General features: G+C 47.6%; 1 protein-coding gene across 1 annotated transcript in view; it reads right to left on the bottom strand.

Annotated features, from left to right (window-relative positions):
- LOC137527487 (bile salt-activated lipase-like) overlaps window positions 1–15,238 on the bottom strand; it is a 44,278-nt gene extending 29,040 nt beyond the window's left edge. Inside the window, exons 1-5 of the mRNA XM_068248003.1 lie at window positions 15,173–15,238; window positions 13,066–13,219; window positions 11,832–11,954; window positions 10,131–10,328; window positions 9,787–9,917 (exon numbers count right to left, since the gene is read on the bottom strand). Of these exons, the coding sequence (XP_068104104.1) occupies window positions 9,787–9,917; window positions 10,131–10,328; window positions 11,832–11,954; window positions 13,066–13,219; window positions 15,173–15,238 (672 nt within the window). The remainder of the gene's footprint in view (window positions 1–9,786; window positions 9,918–10,130; window positions 10,329–11,831; window positions 11,955–13,065; window positions 13,220–15,172) is intronic.
- Between the last annotated feature and the right edge of the window lie 9,553 nt (window positions 15,239–24,791).

Below are 24,791 nucleotides of genomic sequence, written 5' to 3'. Positions count from 1 at the left end.
TACCAGGCTATGCTGCGCAGATCTGTGCTGCGTGGGCTCTCCAGCCCACAGCACAGATAGTGTAATAGCCAGGGTGACCAGACTTCCCCCTTTTCTCCCCACTAGGGGGATGTCCTGCTGGGGGGGGGGGGTCTGATCGCCTCCGGGTTGCTGTGTGTAGCGGGGGGGGGGGCTCCTCCAAGCCCCCCTCCGCAGCGATATTGGACCTCCCTCTCTTTCTCTCTTTCCCTCCCTCCCCTCCTTCCGCTGGGCGGCACAGGACGGCGATCCGTCCTGCGCCGCCTCTGATAGGCTTCAGCCTATCAGACGCCGGCGATCCCTGGCCAATCAGCGCCATATCATGTAAACAGCAGGGATTTCTTCCCCGCATGTTTACATTTAGCCTGCGAGCCGCGATCGGAGGCTCGCAGGCTGTTCACGGAGACACCCTCTGTGAACTGACATGGAATGGCCGTTCGAGCGGCCGTTTCCATGGGAAACCACTTGTGTCTACTCGGCGTTAGACGGTCGTTAAGTGGTTAAATGGGTAAACAAACACAGAACACAGGGCAGTGAATTTCTTCAGCAACTACTGTATATGTTGAATAATAACTTATCATTCTGTGCTGTGTTTGGGTCCACCTTAATAACATGATTGTTATATGCAGTCCATATAGCAGTGTGGGAAATGTGTCAGCACTATACGTAATGTAAATGCATGATAATAACATTAAATTCTTTAAACGATTTTCTTATAGCAACTGGGAACTAGACCCTCAAGCTTAGCTCTGCAGGCAGTAGGGCAACTACAATCCATGGGGCCCACCAGCAAAACTTTGATGGGGCCTCCGAATGTTCCCTTGCCTCTCCTTGGTGCCCCTTATGGCCTTGTGGCCCATCTCACAGGTGTCATAAAACAAGTGTGGTCATCATCACAGCCATAACAACTGTCATCATGATCATCACACCCATAACCAGTGGTGCTCAGCAGAGCTCGAATATTCGAGTAGCTCGAATATTCGAGTAGCTCGAATATTCGAGCTCTTTTTCAGCTATTCGAGCTCGGTATTCGAGCTCCGAATAGCTGCGGCTATTCGAATGGGCTATTCGAGTAAACGCGAATAGCCCATTCACTATTCGAGCTATTCGAGCAAACGGCGCTATTCGAGCTCGAATACCGAGCTCGAATAGCGTCATAGCCCAGATTGATGTCCTTAGAGCCAATCAGAGGGCTCCCAGGCCCTCTGACGGCAGCCAATCACAGAGGGGGACCCTGGCCAGCCCCTACCCTATAAATAGCGGCCGCCATGTTCCGTTTCTCCGTCCTTGCCTGAGACTTGTACAGAGAGAGATCTGCTCCTTTGTGCTTTGGCTTAGCAAGAGCTTTATTGTGGTCATTTACCTAGCGTTTTTGCTCACATACACCTCCTATACACACCTATATTGTTGTTAGTTAGATAGACATTGTATTTTAGTTAGTAGCTTTTGTGTTACATAGAGACAGGCCAGCTGCTGCAGGCTTACAGCTTTAGGCCTCAGGGCCTGCCTGTGTGGGCAGCTGTCCTCCTGTCCTCTGTTAGTTTATTTCTCATTAGTATTAGACAGTATTAGACAGTATTAGTATTAGATAGTATTAGACAGTATTTCTGCTGTCCCTTTACTACTTAGTGATTGTTATATACTACTGTAACTGTACTAGGACACTCACTGTCACTGTTCATAGGCTACTAGCTCCTGCATGTGTGTGTGCACTCACTGTCTGTGTACTGTACACACACTCTATTTCCTTCTGATTACTGATTGATTATTGTAAATTCTACTTCCTGACAGTTACTACTTACTTACTGTAGTAGGGACACTCACTCAGTCACTGTTCATAGGCCAGCTCCTGCGCGTGTTTGCGCGTGCGTGCACTCACTGTCTGTAGTGTACACACACTCTATTTCCTTGTGATTACTACTGATAGTGATTATTGTAACTGCTGCTAGTTGTACTTCCTGACTGTTACTACTTACTTACTGTACTAGGGACACTCACTCACTCTCTGTTCATAGGCCAGCTCCTGCGCGTGTTTGCGCGTGCGTGCACTCACTGTCTGTAGTGTACACACACTCTATTTCCTTGTGATTACTACTGATAGTGATTATTGTAACTGCTGCTAGTTGTACTTCCTGACTGTTACTACTTACTTACTGTACTAGGGACACTCACTCACTCTCTGTTCATAGGCCAGCTCCTGCGCGTGTTTGCGCGTGCGTGCACTCACTGTCTGTAGTGTACACACACTCTATTTCCTTGTGATTACTACTGATAGTGATTATTGTAACTGCTGCTAGTTGTACTTCCTGACTGTTACTACTTACTTACTGTACTAGGGACACTCACTCACTCTCTGTTCATAGGCCAGCTCCTGCGCGTGTTTGCGCGTGCGTGCACTCACTGTCTGTAGTGTACACACACTCTATTTCCTTGTGATTACTACTGATAGTGATTATTGTAACTGCTGCTAGTTGTACTTCCTGACTGTTACTACTTACTTACTGTACTAGGGACACTCACTCACTCTCTGTTCATAGGCCAGCTCCTGCGCGTGTTTGCGCGTGCGTGCACTCACTGTCTGTAGTGTACACACACTCTATTTCCTTGTGATTACTACTGATTATTGTAACTGCTGCTAGTTGTACTTCCTGACTGTTACTACTTACTTACTGTACTAGCGAGTCGGGACACTCACTCAGTCACCTCACCCACCAACCCACTCCATTAAAGTACCCCACTTTTCTCCCGCCCTTTTCAAAAACTTTTGTCTTTACGCCCAAAACATCGAAGATGTCTGGAAGTGGCAGCCAGCGCGGTTTGGGCAAGGGGAAGGGCAGCAAGGGAATCAGGAGGAGAGGGAGCAGCATTGTGGCAGGCCGCGGCCGCGCCACCATGCACAGTTCCGCAGCAGCAGCAGCGTCAGTGGCTAACATTCCTCCCATAGCCACTGGCCGTGGACGCCTTGGGCGCCGCCCAGCAGGAGCATCTGCAACTCACGCTGCAGAGACACAGCAGCAGCAGTGTGTAGCACCTGCTCCTATTTTCCTCCAGCCGGGTCGGAAACGTCCCATTGAGGAAAAGGATGCATCCACTGTGGTGCAACTGATGACGGAGGATGAGTAGCCCGCCATCAGCTCTGCATCCGAGGCCTCCACCCTCACCACCACCACCACCACCACCCCTGTTCGCAGCAGCCGCCCAGCAGGGTCTGGGGAGGAGGCCAGTTCACCGTCACAAGTTGGCGACCTGTCACTCAGCAGTATTTTTACCCCAGGCACCATCAGGGTATTGTCTGCTGTTGTTGGCGATTTGGAGGAGGAGATGCTGATGGGCACTTTGAGGGATGAGGGATTGGACAGCAAGACTGTGGCGACAGTCAAGCAGCCCATCCATGCATCAGGAGAGGAGTTTGGGGGGTCATCATCCCAGCAGGACATGTTTCAGGAGGGGGAGGATGATGATGACCCGGTGACAGACAGAGACTGGGTGCCACCACCTCCAGGGGATGTCGTCCTCAGCAGCTCTGAGGAGGAGGAGGAGGATGCGCTTGTGGGCCTTGCAAGGAGGCGCATCATTGCAAGCATTGGCAGCAGTAGGCAGGTCCCACAGCCTGCTGGTGTCTCAGGCTCAGCAGCAGCAGCATCTGCCAGTACCACCACCAGCCGCACCCAAGCCCCCCCCCCCCCCCAACCACCACAGGGAGACAGGCAGCAGCGCTTCCATGCCGTAGGGGGATGTTTCTGTCACCAATCTGGCGATATTCACCATGCCCACTGTGTACAGCAAGTACGCCACTTGCAACCACTGTCAGCGGAAGTTGAGCAGAGGTGCAGACCCCTTAAAGTTCAGCACCAGCTCACTCATCAACCACCTTGCTGCGAAACATTTCCACCAGCATGAGGAGTTCCAGAGGCTGAAGGCATCTGGTGCTGGCAGTGGCACCACACCCATCACTGCACAGCCTTCAGCAGCAGCAGCAACAGCAGCCACCCGCCCTCCTGCTCCTCCAGCAGCACCAGCAGGAGTGCGGAAACGCACTGCTCCTCCCCCCTCTGCAACTCCTGCCGCCGACACTGAGGCCTGTTCTGGCAGCCAGTCCTCAGTGGCCTCCTCCGCTGTGTCTGCTGATTCCCGTGCCAGCAAAAGGCCACGCCAGAGCCTTTTGAGCGAGTCCTTCCAGGGGGTGGTTAGGGCTCTGCCTCCCAGCAGCCGTCGCGTGCGGCAGCTGAACGGCTTGCTGGCACGGGCCATGTGCTCCCAACTCCTGCCGTACACGCTCGTGCAGGAGGGGAGCGACATTCGTGCGCTGCTTGCTTGCGCAGCCCCAGACTGGCAGCTCCCCAGCAGACACTTCTTTGCCCGCAAGGCCATTCCTGCACTGCACCGCTTTGTGATGGCCAATGTGGAGCGAGGGCTGGAGCACGCGGTTGGTGAAAGGGTCCACGTCACCATGGACTCCTGGAGCAGCCGCTTCGGGACAGGCCGCTACCTGTCCTTCACTGTCCACTGGGTCAGCTTGGTGGAAGGGGGTGAGGATGGGAGAGCAGCAGCGGGCACAGCAGCAGCAGCAACACAGTGGGTGGTGCCACCCCGCAGGGTCAGGGGAACTGCAGCAGGTTCCTCCGATCCTCTGCCATCCTCCGGCACACCTGGCCAAACCCCCCGCCTCAGCAGCAGCGTGAAGGCCCGCCACTGCCAAGCGCTGCTGCACTTGATCAGCCTTGGGAAGACCAAGCTGACGGCAACCCATGTGTTGGCCAAACTCCAGGAGCAGGAGAGGATTTGGCTGACCCCCAGAGGCCTCAGAGTCGGAGAGGTGGTGGCCGACAATGGGGCCAATCTGGTTGCCGCAATAGACAGGGGAAACCTGACCCACATCCCCTGTCTTGCCCACGTGCTGAACCTGGTGGTGCAGAAGTTCTTGCGCACCTACCAGGGGATGGGCGAACTGCTGGAAACGGCAAGGAACGTTGTGCGTCACTTCCGGCGCTCGGCTGCAGCCTGTGCGAGCCTGGAAGACGTGCAAAAGGAGCTGGATCTGCCACGCCATCGGCTGATCCTTGACGTTCCGACTCGCTGGAACTCCACCCTGGCGATGTTGGAGCGTCTGGTTGAACAGAAGCACGCTGTCAAACAGTACCTTGCCCTGGCCACTGTTTCCGCCGCTCAGAGAAGGGACAAGACCAGCAACATCCCGTCCATCGTCCCCGATGATGACTGGAGGCACATGCAGCAGGTGTGCTTAGTGCTGGCTCCCTTTCTGCAGGCCACTAACATGGTGAGCAGGGACCATGCTATGGTCTGCGAGTGGGTGCCCCTGGTTTGTCTGCTGAACAGGGCCCTCGATGCTTTGCTGGAACAGGGAGCGGCAGCCTTGGACCAGCAGGAGCGGCAAGCAGCTGCACAGTCCACCTCTGAGGGGGAGGAGGAGGAGGACTTGGTGGAGGTCCCTGACCTTGCTGCTGATGAGGGGGAGCAGCACAGTGCAGCTGAGTTGGTGCGGGGGTGGAGAGAGGATGAGGCTGACGAGGCAGAGGAGGAGGATGAGGACAGCAGCACTGCCGTCGATGTGCCAGCAGACGTGGCCCGCCTCTTCCCAATGGCAGCGCACATGCTGACGTGCCTGCGCAGGGACCCCAGGGTGATCCAGATGAAGCAGAGGGAGGACATCTGGATCAGCATGATGTTGGACCCACGCCTCAAGGGGAAGTTGAGCCAGTTCCTGCCGCCTGCAGGAGGAGACCCAGCGCAACAAATAAGGAGCTTGCAGCAGGCCCTTGTTGAGCGCTTGGAGGAAGCCTTCCCCCAGCCTTCCACCCCCACTGTCCAGCAGCCAGCACAGAGGCAGCAGCAGGTGCCTGCATCCAGCAGCAAGCGCCCCACAGACCTGCTGTCTCTCAGCCACGAGCTCTATAGGACTGTAGAGGCTCCGGCAGCAGTGACTAGAGAGGAGGTGCATGCAGCACCATCCTCCACCGGTCACAGCCAGCGCCTGACCCGCATGGTGGCTGACTACATGGGGTCCTACAGCGGGCTTGACAGCGATGCCCCTGTTGATCCCATGGAGTATTGGGTCAAGCGCCTGGAGATCTGGAGCGAGCTGGCGCAGTACGCCCTGGAAGTGCTGTCCTGCCCCCCTTCCAGCGTGCTGTCCGAGCGCTGCTTCAGTGCAGCTGGTGGTGTGGTCACCGAGAAACGCTCACGTCTGTCTCACAAGTCTGTGGACAGACTGACGTTTCTCAAGATGAACCAGGCGTGGGTGGAAGGCGAGTTCCTGGCCCCTGTTGTCGGTGAGAGGGGGACATGAACTGGCTAAGAACCATCGTTAATGTGCCTTACCACCCTTTACCACCTCCTGGCTCCTGCTCACTAAGCCAGCCTGGTTCACTTTGACTATTACGTCGCCTGCAGCCACACATTTTACACCTACAGTGGGCTACTGTGTACTGCCCTTCTGCTGTCTGTCTGTGTTTCCCACTGCCAGGGTACACAGAATTACCTTCTGCTGCCACACTGCCACCAGCTATTACGTCGAAAATAAGCTGCTCACATTACTCCTCCATTCCTCCTGCTGCTGCTGCTGTCGGTCTGTGTTTCCCACTGCCAGGGTACACAGAATTACATTCTGCTGCCACTCTGCCACCAGCTATTACGTCAAACAATAGCTATATATCTGTGTAATTTGTTTTACAAACAAAACCAAAAAACCATTAAAAAAAAAAAAAGGTTTAATTTTTCTGAGGTGCCCGGGTTGAAAACTGTGTTGTCCCAGTTGTGTATTGGACACGATGTGGGCTGCACGACCGCTGTCTGGGACCTCCTGTTGTGTTCATTTACGGCCTGGTATCACCGCTAGGTACCAGGGCTATTATGTCACGCTGCCTGCCTGCTGCCACACTCACACTACTCCTCCATTCCTCCTGCTGCTGCTGTCTGTCTGTGTTTCCCACTGCCAGGGTACACAGAATTACCTTCTGCTGCCAGTCTGCCACCAGCTATTACGTCAAACAATAGCTGCACACATAATTACTCCTCCATTCCTCCTGCTGCTGCTGCTGTCTGTCTGTGTTTCCCAATGCCAGGGTACACAGATTTACCTTCTGCTGCCACTCTGCCACCAGCTATTACGTCAAAAAATAGCTATATCTGTGTAATTGGTTGTAAAACCAAAACTACAAAACCATTACAAAAAAAAAGGTTTAATTTTTCTGAGGTGCCCGGGTTGAAAACTGTGTTGTCCCAGTTGTGTATTGGACACGATGTGGGCTGCACGACCGCTGTCTGGGACCTCCTGTTGTGTTTATTTACGGCATGGTATCACCGCTAGGTACCAGGGCTATTATGTCACGCTGCCTACCTGCTGCCACACTCACACTACTCCTCCATTCCTCCTGCTGATGCTGCTGTCTGTCTGTGTTTCCCACTGCCAGGGTACACAGAATTAGCTTCTGCTGCCACTCTGCCACCAGCTATTACGTCAAACAATAGCTGCTCACATTACTCCTCCATTCCTCCTGCTGCTGCTGCTGTCTGTCTGTGTTTCCCACTGCCAGGGTACACCGATTTACCTTCTGCTGCCACTCTGCCACCAGCTATTACGTCAAACAATAGCTATATATCTGTGTAATTTGTTTTACAAACAAGACCAAAAAACCAAAAAAAAAAAAAAAGGTTTAATTTTTCTGAGGTGCCCGGGTTGAAAACTGTGTTGTCCCAGTTGTGTATTGGACACAATGTGTGCTGCACGACCGCTGTCTGGGACCTCCTGTTGTGTTTATTTACGGCCTGGTATCACTGCTAGGTAACAGGGCTATTATGTCACGCTGCCTACCTGCTGCCACACTCACACTACTCCTCCATTCCTCCTGCTGATGCTGCTGTCTGTCTGTGTTTCCCACTGCCAGGGTACACAGAATTACCTTCTGCTGCCAGTCTGCCACCAGCTATTACGTCAAACAATAGCTGCACACATAATTACTCCTCCATTCCTCCTGCTGCTGCTGCTGTCTGTCTGTGTTTCCCACTGCCAGGGTACACAGATTTACCTTCTGCTGCCACTCTGCCACCAGCTATTACGTCAAAAAATAGCTATATCTGTGTAATTTGTTGTAAAAACAAAACAAAAAAAACCAAAAAAAAAAAAAAGGTTTAATTTTTCTGAGGTGCCCGGGTTGAAAACTGTGTTGTCCCAGTTGTGTATTGGACACAGTGTGGGCTGCACGGCCGCTGTCTGGGACCTCCTGCCTGCTGTGTTTATTTACAGCCCTGGTATCACCGCTAGGTACCAGGGCTATTATGTCACGCTGCCTGCCTCATTGACTGCCTGCTGCCACACACTCATCCTCCTCCTCCTGCTGCTGAATTTACCTCCTGCTGTCTGTGTGTTTCCACTGCCAGGGAGCACATACAATGGCGCTTCCAACATGCGTGCGCCACCAGCTATTTGTTACGCTCAAAAATAGCTGCATTTCTTTAAAAAAAAAAAATTGAAAAGAGAAATAAGTGAAGAAGAAGACGATATAGAAGAAGATGAAGAAGATGAAGAAGATGAAGAAGAAGAAGAAGAAGAAGGAGATGAAGATGAAGAAGATGAAGAAGATGAAAAAGATGAAGAAGAAGATGAAGAAGATGAAGAAGAAGATGAAGAAGAAGATGAAGAAGATGAAGATGAAGAAGATGAAGAAGATGAAGAAGAAGAAGATGAAGAAGAAGAAGATGAAGATGAAGAAGAAGAAGAAGATGAAGAAGATGAAGAAGATGAAGATGAAGAAGATGAAGAAGAAGAAGATGAAGAAGAAAAAGATGAAGAAGAAGAAGATGAAGATGAAGAAGAAGAAGATGAAGAAGATGAAGAAGATGAAGAAGAAGATGAAGAAGATGAAGAAGAAGATGAAGAAGAAGAAGATGAAGAAGAAGAAGAAGATGAAGAAGATGAAGATGAAGAAGAAGATGAAGAAGATGAAGATGAAGAAGATGAAGAAGATGAAGAAGAAGAAGATGAAGAAGATGAAGATGATGAAGAAGAAGATGAAGAAGATGAAGAAGAAGATGAAGAAAAAGAAGATGAAGAAGAAGAAGATGATGATGAAGAAGATGAAGAAGATGAAGAAGAAGAAGAAGACAATATAAAAGAAGAAGAAGATATAGAAGAAGATATAGAAGAAGAAGATATAGAAGAAGAAGAAGAAGATATAGAAGATAAAGAAGAAGAAGAAGAAGAAGAAGTATATACAGTACTGAACAAAATTCTGGACACAACTTCTCTTTTCACCTTTTTTTTTTTAAAGGAACATCCCCACATAATCACTTGCTGTTGTTACTTGGAAAAAAAGAGGTTTCTTGCATCATTCACCCTCAAAACAAGTGTTGGAAGCTATTTAAGGCCATTTCGAATAGTCAGCTCGAATAATGAGCTCGAATACCGACTCGAATAGTGAGCTCGAATTCCGAGGTCGAATCGAATAGTAAAAATTATTCGACTCGAATATTCGACTGACCTCGAATAATTTACTATTCGAATTCGACCAAACTCGAATTTTAAAAAGGGGTATTTGAGCACCACTACCCATAACAAGTGTAGCCACAAAAACACCTGTTCTGAAGTATAGTCCTCTGTATCGGAGGAAGGGATGGTTAGTAGTTGGGGCCTCCCACAGCTCTGAGCCCCCCTGTGACTCCCCTCTAGTTACGCCCCTGTCTGCAGGTCAATCATTCTGCCTCCATTTGATGTCTAGCATTAGCTTCTTGTTCCCCACCTGGGCTAGTTACCTGCAATGAGACGCTGGCGGCTCCTGCGGACTCTCCAAAGATGGTGATATTGTCGGCGTCACCTCCAAAGTAAGCGATGTTCCTCTTCACCCAGGAGATGGCCATATGCTGATCCCACAGACCATAGTTTCCTAAATAACATGAACAACATTAAACCTTGACATTCCTAAAAAAAATAAGCTAGAACCTTAGGTTAATTTGCCGTGTCTCCTGGTTGGGGAGACTTCTTCATTTCTGTCCTCATGACACAGCCATGGAATCCTGAGTAGTGGTTCTGGGCCCCAATTTATCCAAAAGTTACAAAATAAAAGTTGTCTGGTGAAAACTGGAAATAAATGTCTTACCAGGGGCATTAGAGTCTCCTGTGCTAAGGAATCCAAGTGGTCCAACACGGTAGTTGAAGTTCACCACAATGACATTGCCGCGGAGGGCCAGCTCTTCACCGTCATACAGGTAGTTGTCAAGAAAATTGGCTCCCTGGGCTGAGCCAAACAGGTAGGCTCCACCATAGATCCATACCATGACAGGAAGGTTTGTGGAAACTGCAGGCAAGACGAAAGCCGGCAAGAGATGGCACCATAAGGTATATTTCACAATTTGCAAAACTCGGTACCTAAATTGCATAAATCTTTACGTCTGTACAAGTTAAGTTTATCATTTTTTGTGAATATACTCCTATGTTTATCTTCATCAGTAATGGGTTATCTCAAGAGCCACGTAATAAACACGCCTTTAAAATCACAGCTTCAAGTTAACTTTGAAGTCTGTCTCTGTTTGTTGTATTTAGAATTGGGTCCCTAAAGTCTAACTTCTGGATTGGCTCCTGTCTCCTGAACTACGAGTTACGTTCTCTACCATGAGGCCATTAGAATTCAAATGTCTTCATTTAGGCCACCAAATAAAATGTTGCACCAAATAAAATGGCTTTGACCATTCCAAAATAGTGGCTTAGATGCAGCCTTTTCAAAATCTCTGACCTATGCATATATTTATTGCCAGCACATTAATCCAAATGTTTTTGTTGCAAATTTATTGAAATGTCATTAGTATCGCATTAAAAGTAAGTCTAGATAGAATTACATAGCATGGTGACAAACTAGATAGCACTCTCGGCTTTAGTCCCTAGCTCGAATCTGGACCACAACACTATCTTCATGGGACTAGTATGGTCTCCCCATGTTTGTGTGGGTTCCCTTCAGGTACTCTGGTTTCCTCCCACATCACAAAAATATTTTGATAAATAAATTGGTTCCCGTCTCCATGCCAAGGATTATGATAGGGGCGCTAGACTAAACTATGACTCCTCTGAGGGACAGTTAATGACATGACTATGACTCTAAACAAGGGTGAAAAGGCGCCCAGGATGGAATAAAAATTTGTTAACAACAAAGTAAAATCAAAAAGGTGGAGCTGGCTTACTTCTCAAACAACACAATCAAGTATATGTTAAAGTTGGTTGTATTTGCACAAGCAACGCATTTCGTGCGTACAAGCCCACTTCCTCAGACCAATAAAAGGTCCACTGCTATATAGCCAAAAAGCTCAGTGCAGTGACATATTATGTTACTGGGATCCCATTGTCTGTGTGTTTTTTTCAAGGGGTTTGTTCCTCCTCACCCTTTCTTCGAGGTACTCTCTAAAGTATTGCAGAAGATGTTGGCAATACACAAATAAAAATAAAATAATAGTAATAAATTGACTGATATCCATACCTGCATGCAGAGCTGGGACAAGGTCCTTCAGCACCCAAGGCTGAGACTCCAAAGTGCTCCACTCCATCCCTCCGCCCCAGTCGTCACACACTAATTGCTATTAGACTAAGAGGCGCCCCAGGGCCCCCAACCTCCCCAATACCTTAATCTCTAGTTATCTGACTTGCAGTCACTGCCATGTATCCCCTTTTCCTATTTCTTTCTGCTTCAAACACAATTGGGAATGACAACTGAATGAATTGTGCGCCCCCTCCTACACTGCGCCCTGAGGCTGGAGCCTCTCCAGCCTCTGCCTCGGCCCGGCCCTGCCTGCATGTCATCCAAACTACTTACCTGATTTGCCAGAATGGGGGACCCAGACGTTCAAGTACAGACAGTCCAAGCTTCCGCGAGTATCCTTTTGAGTCAAGGTGACTTGCAGGCAGCGATCCTTATATTCGTTAGCCTTCAGGGTACCTGCAAAGACCAAGTAAATTATATATATATATATATATATATATATATTGGTACATCTGCACTAGTTAGGCAAACCATTGTGTGGGAGATGCCTAAAATTAGAAGTTCTCCCATCCTCTTCTGTGGATTGGTTGGACAAGTCAAGGTGCTTTTGTTAGCTGTACTAAAGCTATTTAAAGTACACCCGACCCGAACTGAGAGGGAGATAGAGGCTGACATATTTAGTTCACAGAGCTCTGCATGTTCAGTCTGTGGCTGAAAGCTAGGAGGAAAAGAGCTCTACAGGAAAAGAGCCATCTCTTGTCCTGATTGGCGGCATAATTACTGAGAGGAGGAGCCGTGCAGCTTGCCAGAAAGGCGTTGGGGTTGCCTATACCCCAGAGGCGCATACGGCCCCTGTTTGGCCACTGGATATGGTGAATCCTAAAATAAAGGGGGGGGGGGTATCTATGCGTGTCAGTGGCCCCACAATTATTACTAGCAGACTGGATAGTATTTTATCTGTTGATAAAATTCGCTGCGGGATGTTTGTTTACTCAGAGTACTAAAGCCATTTAAAATAATGCCATGTCTCCCAAAATGCTCTTGGCTAAGCATAACTGGAAGGTTGGAGTTAAGTACATCCCAATATGCAAGTGCTTCTGATGCTGAAACCTGGAAAATTACTGTAAAAGTGGGTATGCTGTGCTGGGGTGGCACTACCATAGAGGCAAAGGGGGTGATTGCCCCAGAGGCTAAAGGGGCCACCCAAGTTGTCTCACCCTCCTCCTGAGCAAGAGAAGAAGTCCAGAGTGTAGAACTCGGTTCTGCCTGGAGTAGATAAGACTCTGCTATGTGTACACTCTGCATTTGTAGGGTAAAAGAGGAGGAGAATAATGGGGACCCCAACAATGCTTTTGAGAACATATGATGGACACTTAATAATATTGTGTGACTGGGGTGGTGGAATGGGGCCTGGCAGCCAGGTCGAGAGCCCAGGGAGGTGAATTTGCTGTGGTGGGTGGGGCTGTCCTAGGGGGAACACCGAGTTACTTTTGCCCCAGGGCCCCACTGTAGCTAGAACTGGCCCTGATTCTGTGACATGACTTAGCTTAGCTTTCATAAAACGTACCAGACCATCCTTGATGCTTCTCAGCTTTTTGAAGGATTCCTGGAGGAGCAGCAAAGGGAATGCCTTTGAAAACATCAACGTAACTTGGATTAATGAGGCCAATTTTCTTGTTGGTTCCTTCCACAAATCCTCCTTCTGTGTACACAACTCCCAGCTGCAAAAAATCATATACATGTACATTTATTTATATATTAAAGAAAAATCCCTTCTCGCCCCTAGGAATGGTATGTGCCCTTGTCAATTTGCGTCCTCTAGTCCCTAGGTTCTAAATGTGTGCTACCCGTTCCCCAGGGGATGCTTCTGATGGGTCCAGTGGGTACTTGGACTTGATATAGTTAATTAAGTATAACCAGAGGCATCACTAGGGTTAGTGTCACCCGATTCAGAAACTCATGGTGTCACCCCTCTCTTACCCCATGAACCTCAAACCTCACCAGGTAGTAACATTGCTTGCAATAGGAGGATGTACAGATGATCACCATGTGGCCCTTGTGGCCTCTGAACTCCGTTAGCAGCTCAGCATGGCGTGCAGCCAGAAGGGAGAAGAGCAGGAGGTAGACGTACATCAGGCACTATCCTGGTCTGTATTTACATAGCCTTACTCCACTCTGTCTTAGCCTAGCGCATACATGTCAAACTCTGGCCCATGGGACAAATCTAGCCCTCAGAGCCATCAGATTTGGCCCTCAGGTGGTTTCCCTACTTTGCATTATATTTGGTCCACTCTAGACCACCAGGGAAGCTATATTGAAGGGTAAGCCCTAGATCACCAGGCAAGCCATATGGGAAGGGGGAAAGCACTAGATACTAGGGAACTATATAGGAGAGGGAAGGGGACCACTAGACACCAGGGAACTGTATTGGGGAGGGAGGGCCACTAAACATCAGGAAATTGTATAGATGAGGGAGGGAGGACCACTAAGCATCAGGGAACTGTGTAGGGGGTGGGGGGGGGGGGGGGTGCATTCGACAACAGGGAACTTTATAAGGGAGAGAGGTGGCCACTAGACATTGAGGTCGGCCTGCAGCCTAGTCCCAGAATTTAATTTTGGCCTATTTTGTATTTGAGTTCGACACCCCTGGCCTAGAGTTTGATGTTATCCCCTCTGCTTGCAACTCCTGGTGCAGTCTGTGCCTATCGCACCCCCTAGTGACGCCACAGAGTATAACAACATTTTATAAACTGATAAATCCTATGTAAATAACATCAAATGACTGTCGCAAGACCTTTGTCGGTGCATATTCATTTTGACAAAAGACAACCCCATCCACGCTGTAAAAGACATTTAATTTTTTAATCATATAAGTGGTTATTGCATGCACCCCTGGGCTGGGTGTTTCATTACACTGGAATTTGACCAAAGACATGTAGGGACCTCTTAACAGGACCAAGAAAGGTATAAGTGGCTGGATAGTGTAATGGTTAAGGGCTCTGCCTCGCTCTGACACAGGAGACCTGGGTTCAAATCTCGGCTCTGCCTGTTCAGTAAGCCCGCACCTATTTCAGTAAGGAGTTTCTTGGGCCAGTCTCCTTAACACTGCTACTGCCTACTGAGTGCGCTCTAGTGGCTGCCTCGCAAGTGCTTTGAGTCCGACAGGAGAAAGGCGCTATACAAATACTGCAATTATTATTATAAAAGTAGTGGGAAAAGCTCAAGTAAAGACTTGGTGCCATGCATGAGAAGTAAGCGACCAATAGGACAAAGGAGGAGCAGAGAGATTGGTCAATAGAGAAGATCCATTCTCTTAAAAAAAAGAATAAAAAAAAACTCCATGATCAATAATTTATCAGGTAGTCTTTTTGTACCACTCTGACTGGCTGGTGTACACAGTCATGCCTCCCTTTCACGTCCTGTGCAAAATAATCATGACCAGGCAGTCAGAGAGATAGAAATCGATCACTTGATGTCCTTCTTCATCTGTTCTCCTTACAGGAGGAATTCTTTAGCATTCACCCAGTTCTTTGGCACCAAATTTTTGGAAGTCCTCAAGCAGTGGCAAACTGAAACTATGTTCTTGAGAAAAAAGCACAGTTGGGTCTACAACTTAAAACATTAGGGTAAGAGATGCAAAACTAGTTAACATAGTTGCTATATCAGTGCCTTACCGATGCTGCATGGGCAGCTGCCAGGAGGCTGGCCAAAGCTAAGGTGAGAGCTAACCAGCGAGCCATTTCTGGAGCCTGTCCCAAAGGCTGGACTACCTCTATATATACTGTATGTTCAGCTATAGCTCTATGCCAAGACCTCCCCACTGCAGAGATCTCTCCGCCCACTCACCCGACAGTCATCTGCTATATGAAGGATTTAGTCCTTGTCTGAGATAATGAGGACCTCATTCTAGGAAGCTGTGAGAACCTTCACATCTGCTCCCACTGCTTATCATGCCCTGAGCTGTATATATATCCTATTAACATACAACCCCAGGCCCTGTGTGCAAGTCATGACCATCAACTTTTATATAATAACTTTCCCATAGGCTATTATTGTTTCACTTGAAGGTCATCTGCATTGTACCACTTCTTGCTGGAAAGCTCAGTAAGCCCAGGGTGGAATTTTTAACAAAACGTTTTGTTGTAAAAGTTTATAACCCTTACCTGGGTGATATCAGATCATAACAAGGATTGCGAAAATGTTAGTAAAGTGACAGTCATACAGTTGTACTTATGTGTGATACAAAATTGTTATAGTATAGGCAGGCAGTTCTGGATTTATTACAAAATATTCTCACTGCAAGTGTTTCTATGCTATAGTAATTGTACAACTGCTCTTTCACTCTCACCTCTTACCAAACCTCACTAGATATGTTTGCAAACATGTACTGTCACCGCACAGGTCACATTAAATAGAATCTGCACTGTAAAATTCTTACAATAAAAAGCATACTATTCTATTCATTATGTTCTCCTGGGCCCCTCTGTGCTGTTTCTGCCACTCCCTGCTGCAATCCTGGCTTGTAATTGCCGTTTTTATCTAGTGTTTACAAACAAAAGACATAGCAAGTGATACTCTGAGAGTAGCTCAGTGTGTGAGTCATACAGAGTGTGCAGGGGGCCTGGAGAGGGTGTGTATAGCTTATATCCAATCACAAGCAGCACAGCACATTTCAGCCTGATTGCCTCAGCCCGACAGAGCCGACAGGGGAAAGAAGATTAGATCATATAAGAGAGATAACACAGCCACTGTGCAACTAGAAAAGGCTGCAGTTAGACAGAGCACATTAGAACATGTATAGGAACTTATAGGATAGCAGAAATAAGGATGAAAATGTTGTTACAGAGTCTCTTTAAACCAATGAGTTTGGAAGGGAGCTGCAAGAATGTGAGGGAGGTTTGGGGAGGGTAGGTAATTCATTGTCATTTGACCACAGTGAAGCTTGGAATTCTCATGGGGAGTTCAGAGCTTCAGGGAAGATGCAAGGCCTGCTGCCAGAGCCGGGAGAGATAAGTATAGGTACGGGCATGCTTCCAACCCCCTACTCTGAATACTCATCTGTATACAGTGGCCCGCACGTAGGCAATCCCAGTCCGTGGGGGTGAGCTAAATAAGACACTGTACTGTAGACCTGAGGAAGCAGGTAGGTCTAGCGAAACGCGTCATCTTTTCCTGCGTCCAATAAAATTATCTTAAAGGGAACCTGAGGTGAGAGGCATATGGTAGGTTGCCATATTTATATGTCCTTTTAAATAATACCAGTTACATGCTGATTCTCTGCCTCTAATAATTTTAGCCATAGATCCCTGAACAAGCATGCAGCAGATCAGGTACTCTGACTCAGCTGACTCAGGTTTTACTGCATTAGCCATATGCTTGTTCCAGGGTTTTGACTCAGACACTACTTACTGTATGCCAGAAGATCAGCAGGATGCCATTATCTGGCTATCTATACTGAAGGGGGGTGGCCTTGGGCGATAAAAAGTACAAATCCGGGCCTGTCGGTAACCCCCACACCCACAATGTATGCTGCTATGCCCATTCAAATGTATATGTTTAGGCACTTATCTGTTTTTAAGTAGCGCTGTTCATTTCTTTGCCATGTACTAATTTAGTTCATTTTTGGTCAGCTGCTCCCACTTAGCAGTCTTGCTTTTGGTGTATATGCAGAGCTTCTGTTTGGGTTCAAGGTGCGTTTGCAGTTTCTGGGGGGGCTCAGCGCACCTCTGATTGGAGGCCATTCGGAGGCGGCCTGGTGATGCGCCGATCCAATTTTTTGCGCAATTTTCAATTTTACTTGGTTGTCCGCACCCAGGCTATACATATACATAGGTTAGGATTTAGTTAGTGTTAGGTCCCCTCCCATCAAGGATGACTTCTCTGCAGTGGGAGGGACGAGTACTTAACAAGTTGCATGCAAGCTGTTACAGGAAACCAACATCCTCCAGTGGTAGACAGGTCATGTGTATGCTAGGTGTGTATTTTATCCCACAAGTGGGGCTTGCACTCTCTTGCACGTAGGCACTTGTCTGTTTTTAAGTAGCGCTGTTCATTTCCTTGCCATGTACTAATTTAATTCGTTTTTGGTCAGCTGCTCCCACCTAACAGTCATGCTTTTGGTGTATATGCAGAGCTTCTGTTTGGGTTCAAGGTGCGTTTGCAGTTTCTGGGGGGGCTCAGCGCACCTCTGATTGGAGGCCATTCGGAGGCGGCCTGGTGTTGCGCTGATCCACCTTTTGCGCTAATGTATATGTTTGTCAAGTACTCCGTGTCTATGTAATGCCTATGCCATGTGTACCACAGCCAATTCCAGGTATGACAATAATCGTACTTGCCAAATAAAGTAAATTCTGCACATGATGCTGGGAGATTAAGGCCCTTCCCTGTGCTTGGTAGGATTTGTTATGAATTGAGGTATTCCTGCTGTATTGCAAATAATTCAATGGAATTGGGGGAGACTTTCAATGGGGAGCAACATGTGGAAGAGAAGAACTGTCACTTAAAGAGGAACTCCAGTGAAAATAATGCAATTAAAAAAAGTGCTTCATTTTTACAATAATTATGTATAAATGATTTAGTCAGTGTTTGCTCATTGTAAAATCTTTCCTCTCCATGATTTACATTCTGACAATTATTACATGGTGACATTTTTACTGTGGGCAGGTTATGTAGCTGCTCCTAGCTGGTTTGGCTGTTAGAGACAGCTGTAAACAGCTAACTCCTGTCTGTGAACCTTGTTACATTGTAACAAACTGCCAAAAGTACCGCGGTCCCAGAGCTTCTTGTGGGAGGGGTTTTAGCACAAAATCAGTCATACAGCGCCCCCTGATGGTCTGTTTGTGAAAAGCAATATATTTCTCATGTAAAAGGGGGTATCAGCTACTGATTGGGATAAAGTTCAATTGTTGGTTGGAGTTTCTCTTTAAGGGAGCTGTACACAAAAGAGAGGGGCTGCTGTACATGGATCACTGGTATATGGTACAGAGGCACTAAATATCAAAACAGTATACACTCTGATGAAGCCCTCAGTGGGCGGGCGCAATGCGTCAGTGGGTGGGGTTACAACCTGTGATGTGATCTGAGCGCTCCCGCTCTGCTATACTCCTTGCCAGAAGGATCCCTGCCATACACGTGTGCTAATCACCGCTCCCCGCTGTGGACGCGTGACTGGGTTGAGCGGTGTGCTCTCAAGAAAGCCATGGATCCCTGGAGATTGAAAAGCAGGACTGAGTGCCGTGCATCTGGACTGGCGAGATGCTGGTTTGCTGGCTATGCACCCTGATGGTTGATCTGGCAAATTTTGTGTACTGAGATCCCTGAATGGCAAGTGATTTGAGTTCAATTGCAGAACCTGGCTACCTCTGTCTCCCCACTCTGAGGAAACATTGGACTTTGGTACCGGTACCAGTGTGGTTGAGGCGTGTGTGGTTGCTGGGCTATGTGAGTGGAGCGCTCCGCATGGTTGCATATGTTTTTAATACAATATAGGATTTGATATGTTGGTATCCCCTAAGTTGTCGCACCTTGCTTTGATACTTAGTGCCTTGAGAATTGTGTGACTTCCCCTATTATTGAATAGTGTGGGACCCTGATGCAGAGGGTGAGAGTGAGATAGACAGTAAGTTAGTTTGGATATGGTACAGAGACGCCAATAAAAATAAAATAAGCTCAAAGCCATTTAAAAAGGGAGGTAGTGGTGGACTTGCCTCCCCACTAAGTGGACACGAACCCGTTCATTTTGGTCAATAATTCTCTTTATTGAAATACTCCACAATGCAACGTGTTTCGCAGGTGATATCCTGCTTCATCAGGCAAATAACAGAGTAACTAGAAATGTCTTAATTGGAGCCAAGCACCTCTGTACATGGATGTCGCACATGGAAAGGGGGGGGGGGAGGGGCAGAAAGAAGTTGTCTTAAGAAAGAAAAAGTATAAATCTGGCCTATCGTACAACATATGGTGTTCCTCACTGTGGTCTGATGTGACACAAGCAAGATTCTGAGGAAGTCCACTGCTGGTTTGCTGAGTCACATGGACTCTCCATTGCTGTTCCATTTTACACCCTTCATAGCTAAGGTAGTTTTGTCTCAGGTCAGTATACTTTGAACTTTATAGGAGACCCCTGAAACCTGGCCACACTTCAACCTGGCAGATGTTCCAATTTGTGGACCAAAAGGACTTGGTGGTGAGTGACTTCAAATACGGCCCTGGTGAGAAATTCTATATCTCAATTTACTGCAGGGCCTTCATTTATTCTGTGCTTCCCCGCCTCTGTCCCCGCCGCTGCCCACTTCCATGAGCTTCCTCCAATCAGAAGCTAAGCTGCGATCTGGGCAGTACTTCCCAGGTAGAGCCTAGCTTCCGATTGGAGGAAGCTCACGAAGGCGGGCAGCGGCGGGGACAGAGGCAGGGGAGCACAGAATAAATTACACCCTGCAGGTAAATAGAAGGCTAGCGACAAGCAGATTGTTGCTAGCCTGTCACTTTTTTTAGGGGGGCACAGCAGACCCCTGGGGGGACTAGAGGCAGCAACAGGGAGACACAGAGGCATGTGATTATGATGCACAGAACAAGCCTCTGTGTCCTCCTAAGATTTAAAATAGCTGTCTCGGGTTCTCTTTAAAAAGTGTAATTTTTTTTTTTAAAGTAAAAATAGATAGTCCAGAGGCTTTCTAATTCTCTCAACCTTGCTATTCCAGTGCAGAAAGCCTCTGAACATATTCCCATAAGCATTCTCGAATATATTCTTATGGCCACACTTCCGTCCATGTGTGCCGCAAGTATGGCTTGGCTGTGCAGTAGCATGGAGCCGCTCAAGCACAACTTTTTACTCCATGCACAAGCAGTTTTGTGCTACTGCGCAGGCGCCGGATGTATTTGTGCTTGTGCAGTGCAGCTGTGCTCATTCACAAATTAAAGCAGGCTCATGAAGAAGAAGAGGGTGTCACGGAAGAGCAGTGAGGCCAGAAAACGCAATTGCAATTGGTTACCTGCACCGATTGTCGTTACCAACCCAGATCAAAATCTTATGTGTAGGGATAACAGGCAGTCGAGCCTTGGGGGGGTCTTAGTTTGGGAATCTGGCCATCTCAGCTGCTAGAAGAACTCTTTTCATGAAGTCCCCTTTTGTCTCTGACTGACACCTAGGTGTGAAAGCTTCCCAGCAGTAAGCCCAAATGGCCAAAGTGTTGCTGCCTTCCTAAAAAGACAGGATAAACCTAGCAGGAGATCAGACTTCTCGACTCCGTTGGAGGCAAAGGGAAATGCTATGATTTCAGCCTGTTTAAGGAATATGAGAGGTATAAAAGTTATAGCTTCTGCTGGTCCGGATCTGGTAAATATTTTAATATTAAATTGATGCCACTGACATACCCAGAACCTGAGGTATTCCGCTACTTCGTGGCAGAACCTGCGACACCAACCACGTTTGATGTCATATGTACTGTCATATTCTGAGGATTCTGAATCTGTGACTGTTACTGTGTGCGGGAAGCGTAAGCTGAGATATGGAAAATGTCATATTTGGTGGACACAAGAAACCCACCCAGAAGGTTAACCGCACTCTGTCCAGCCCCTGGGCTGATTCTGAGACCCCACCCAAAAATGTGGGTCATTCAAAAAAACTTGACAGGGACTCCTGCCTTGAGTCTTCCAAATTCCATCATCACGAAAGCATGCTGTTGCTCTGAGGACTTAGCAGCGGCCATATTTGCTTGAACTTTGCTCTGGAAACAAAGAACTTCACGTGTTTTCTCAGAAAGGACATATTTTCACCTGAACCTAAGTATTCGTATTTTCTTCCCTTTTTATTTTTATACTGCGCTACTACTGTCTCCATAATTGTTGATTTTAATGATTTCCTGTATATAATTATTTATATTGCATTTATAGTAAAAGACTTCTAAAAGTCATGTATTTTTTGCCTACGCCTACTATTCAGGAACACAAAACGAATCCTGGCCTTCCGAAGAGTCTCTACTACTGTTGATAGATAGATAAAATAGAGTGTGTTTTAACCGTTTTATTTGCAGGTATTAGTATCAGTGAGGTTAGGTCTCCTGCCCTTCTGCAGAAGTGGTGGCAGTTTTATACCCTGAAATAGTGTGTAATTTGTGTTACTGTAACTCACAAGCTCCCATCTAGCCTGTCTGCTGCCAAAATTACAGTGGTTTCTGCGCACCGATTGTGACCACAGATTGCATGGTCTGTGTGCTGGAACTGATTGGAAGACATTGTGCGGTCTGGACACTAGAGGGCGTGTGACAGAGGATCCTAGCGAGCAGCAGTGAGGTGGAGGAGGATCCCAAGAAGGTTCTGGATCATCTAGAGCACAGGTGTCAAACACAAGGTCCACCTGTCACAGGACCCCTCGTGGCCAGACCGCAAATTGCCTTCCAATCGGTTTCAGCACGCAGACCATGAAAGATGTGGTCGCGCAGAAACCGACAGAATTTGGGCAGCAGCCTGACTAGAAGGGGAGCCTGCGAGTTATGGTAATTACATATTACACACTAATTCTGGGTATAACTGCCACCACCTCTGTTTCCTGAGACAGAGGAACTCACTGACTGTCTAGATCTACAAATAAAACGGTTAAACACACTCTATTCTGTCTAGCTAGCAACAACACAATCGTAGCGTCTCTTCAGAGACTCGGGTTCCATTTCTGTGTATGGCTGAATAATAGGGGAGCGGAAAAAACAAACTGACGTTAGCGTCTGTGTATTGAAAAGCAATATAAATAATTCTGCTGGACCCTATAAAATTAAATCTAAGTCCCCCGAAGGTACCTTGCAGGCTGGCAGGAGGAGGGCAGGAAGCGGGCAGGAAGCGGGCAGCCGGAGAGCATAGGCGCTAGTACCATCTGGTACTTCCGCCCTCTCTCTGATGCACTTCCTGTTTACTTTTGTAAGTCGCGTCAAGAGACAGCAGGAGTACCGCGATGACGCGTACGAGGGTACGTGTCATCATGTAGATGACGCATACCCTTGTACGCGTCATCGCGGTACTTCTGCTCTCTCTTGACGTGACTTACAAATGTAAACAGGAAGTGCGTCAGAGAGAGGGCGGAAGTACCAGATGGTACTAGCGCCTATGCTCTCCGGCTGCCCGCTTCCTGCCCTCCTCCTGCCAGCCTGCAAGGTACCTTCGGGGGACTTAGATTTAATTTTATAGGGTCCAGCAGAAGGGAGAGCTTAGCGGGGAGGGGTGGGGGGCATTTCCGACCCCCCCCCCCCCCCGCGCTTGGGGCATGCTCTCCCTTTATGCTGGGACCCTATAGGGGTCCCAAAGGGACATGTTCGGGTTGAGTTCGGGGTTCGGCCCGAACATGCCGAATATCGGGGGCATGTTCGGCCGAACCCCCCCGAACCCGAACATCTGGATGTTCGCCCATCACTAATGACCACTGCTGCTTCCTCTCCATGCAGTAAACACTGAGGCTTAACTTCTTCACTTCTCCCTGCAAAGTGGAACTTCAGGGTTTTTAGGATTTCCATAAATAGTAGTGAAGACATTTTTGGTCCACATAGGTTATCATGCTGTGGCAAATAATTTAGAGCAGAAACTGAAACTCTTAAAAGCTTCTTTGCACTTCTGCTTCCAGAGAGGGAGCAAGGAGTGAGGAGTCATTCAGTAAAGATGTACTCCCTACTGGACAGGAAGTATGTCACCAGGATTCCCGATGGTCTGCACAATGCGCGCCGCGTCGCACCACCCTCTGCCGTTTACACTACCTTGCCCTAGACTTGCATTACTGCATAATCAGTGCGGTAGGCACGGCTCATGCGGTGCATGGAGGACTATGGATTGTGCAACGTATTGCATGAGTATGAAAGTCTCCATATTGTCATGGATGAAACTGATTCCTTCGTGCATAAGAAAAAAATCATAACTCCAAGAGAAGAGACCCAGCACCGTCTTCAAGTGTATTATAAGCTCTTTTATTTATTTAAAGCATCAGAAAGACAAAAAGGGCTAGTCTGTGCAACGTTTCGAGAGGCGACTCCTCTCTTTCTCAAGCTGACAAGCCTACAAACAGGAATTTAACCTAATTGGTTGATGAGTCCCTAGTGGAGCAAGGACTATTTAAGGCTGATTGTGTTTCATGTATTCAGAGGGCTTGTCAGCTTGAGATAAAGAGCTTATAATACACTTGAAGACGGTGCTGGGTCTCTTCTCTTGGAGTTTCTACTTGCTGTTCCTGAAGACAGAGGGACAATGACCAATAGCACGTCGCATCTAGATGGTTGGGTGCTGCCTGTAACTATAAGTCTACTAAGAAAAAAATCACTAAGCGTTTCTTTGAAGGTTGGGAACCATTCATAAAAGAGGTAATCACCAAAGATGAAGTATATCACGTTATGCATCCTTTCAAATCTACCTCCGGATCTTGCACCGAGCAACTTCTTGGAACACTGGGCCCATTGGAATTGCCTACCTGACTTTCACTTTCACCCTCCTTAGGCGCTTCAAACAATCAATAACTCGTATCAGTCCCATACAGAGAGAGCAATTGGGGAGGGTTGTTTTCTGGGTTGATTTCTTTTGTTGGTCATAGGGGGGAGGGAGGGATGGGTTCTCTTCAGATTGAACATATGTTATCCTCTTACAACTAACTCGCTTCATAAGTCAATGCCTTTCAGCTTTTTCTAACGTACGTGTTCCAGCATCCCCCAAGGACTCGATCTCTGCTTTCTCATTAATCTGTTATCTGCAAGTGACGCCGGTATTCCCAGAATTGTGATTGAGTACTTGGCTGTTCTTATAACTTGTCATGTTGTAAAAAATACAAAAACCAATAAAACATGTAAAAAAAAACAAAAACAAAGAAATTCTCCATAGACTTTCATTGCCCTTGCAACGAGGGGAGTGTACCACATGGTGACCTAACATGGGATGTGTAAAAGGGGCTTCAGTGTTTACATATTAGCACAGAATAAGGGCGCACACAGTCGACAGCCCCAGGACTGGTCCTAGCTACAATGGGGCCCTGGGGTAAAAGTAACTTTGCCCCCCGCCCACCCCAATTGCACAACCAAGTCACCCCCAAGACGCTTGAGCCGGCTTCCAGGCACAATCCAATCCCCCCCATGTCACACAATATACTTAGGTGTCCATCATACGTCCCCTAAAAAGCATTTCTACTCTAAACACACACAGAGTTAAATTCTTAGCAACTCTGTGTTTTCATTGTATGTTTTGCAAAAGTGTAGGTTGCGCTTTACTAAAGCTGCAAGTTTTGATCCCTTGATTTTTCCGTAATATAAGAAAGGCTGTAGTTTAGTTATCAGA

This window comes from Hyperolius riggenbachi, chromosome 8 (assembly GCF_040937935.1).
Source record: "Hyperolius riggenbachi isolate aHypRig1 chromosome 8, aHypRig1.pri, whole genome shotgun sequence".
Taxonomy (NCBI): domain Eukaryota; kingdom Metazoa; phylum Chordata; class Amphibia; order Anura; family Hyperoliidae; genus Hyperolius; species Hyperolius riggenbachi.
The sequence above is the reverse complement of the archived record's forward strand: the minus strand, read 5'-3'. Positions and strand labels throughout refer to the sequence as shown.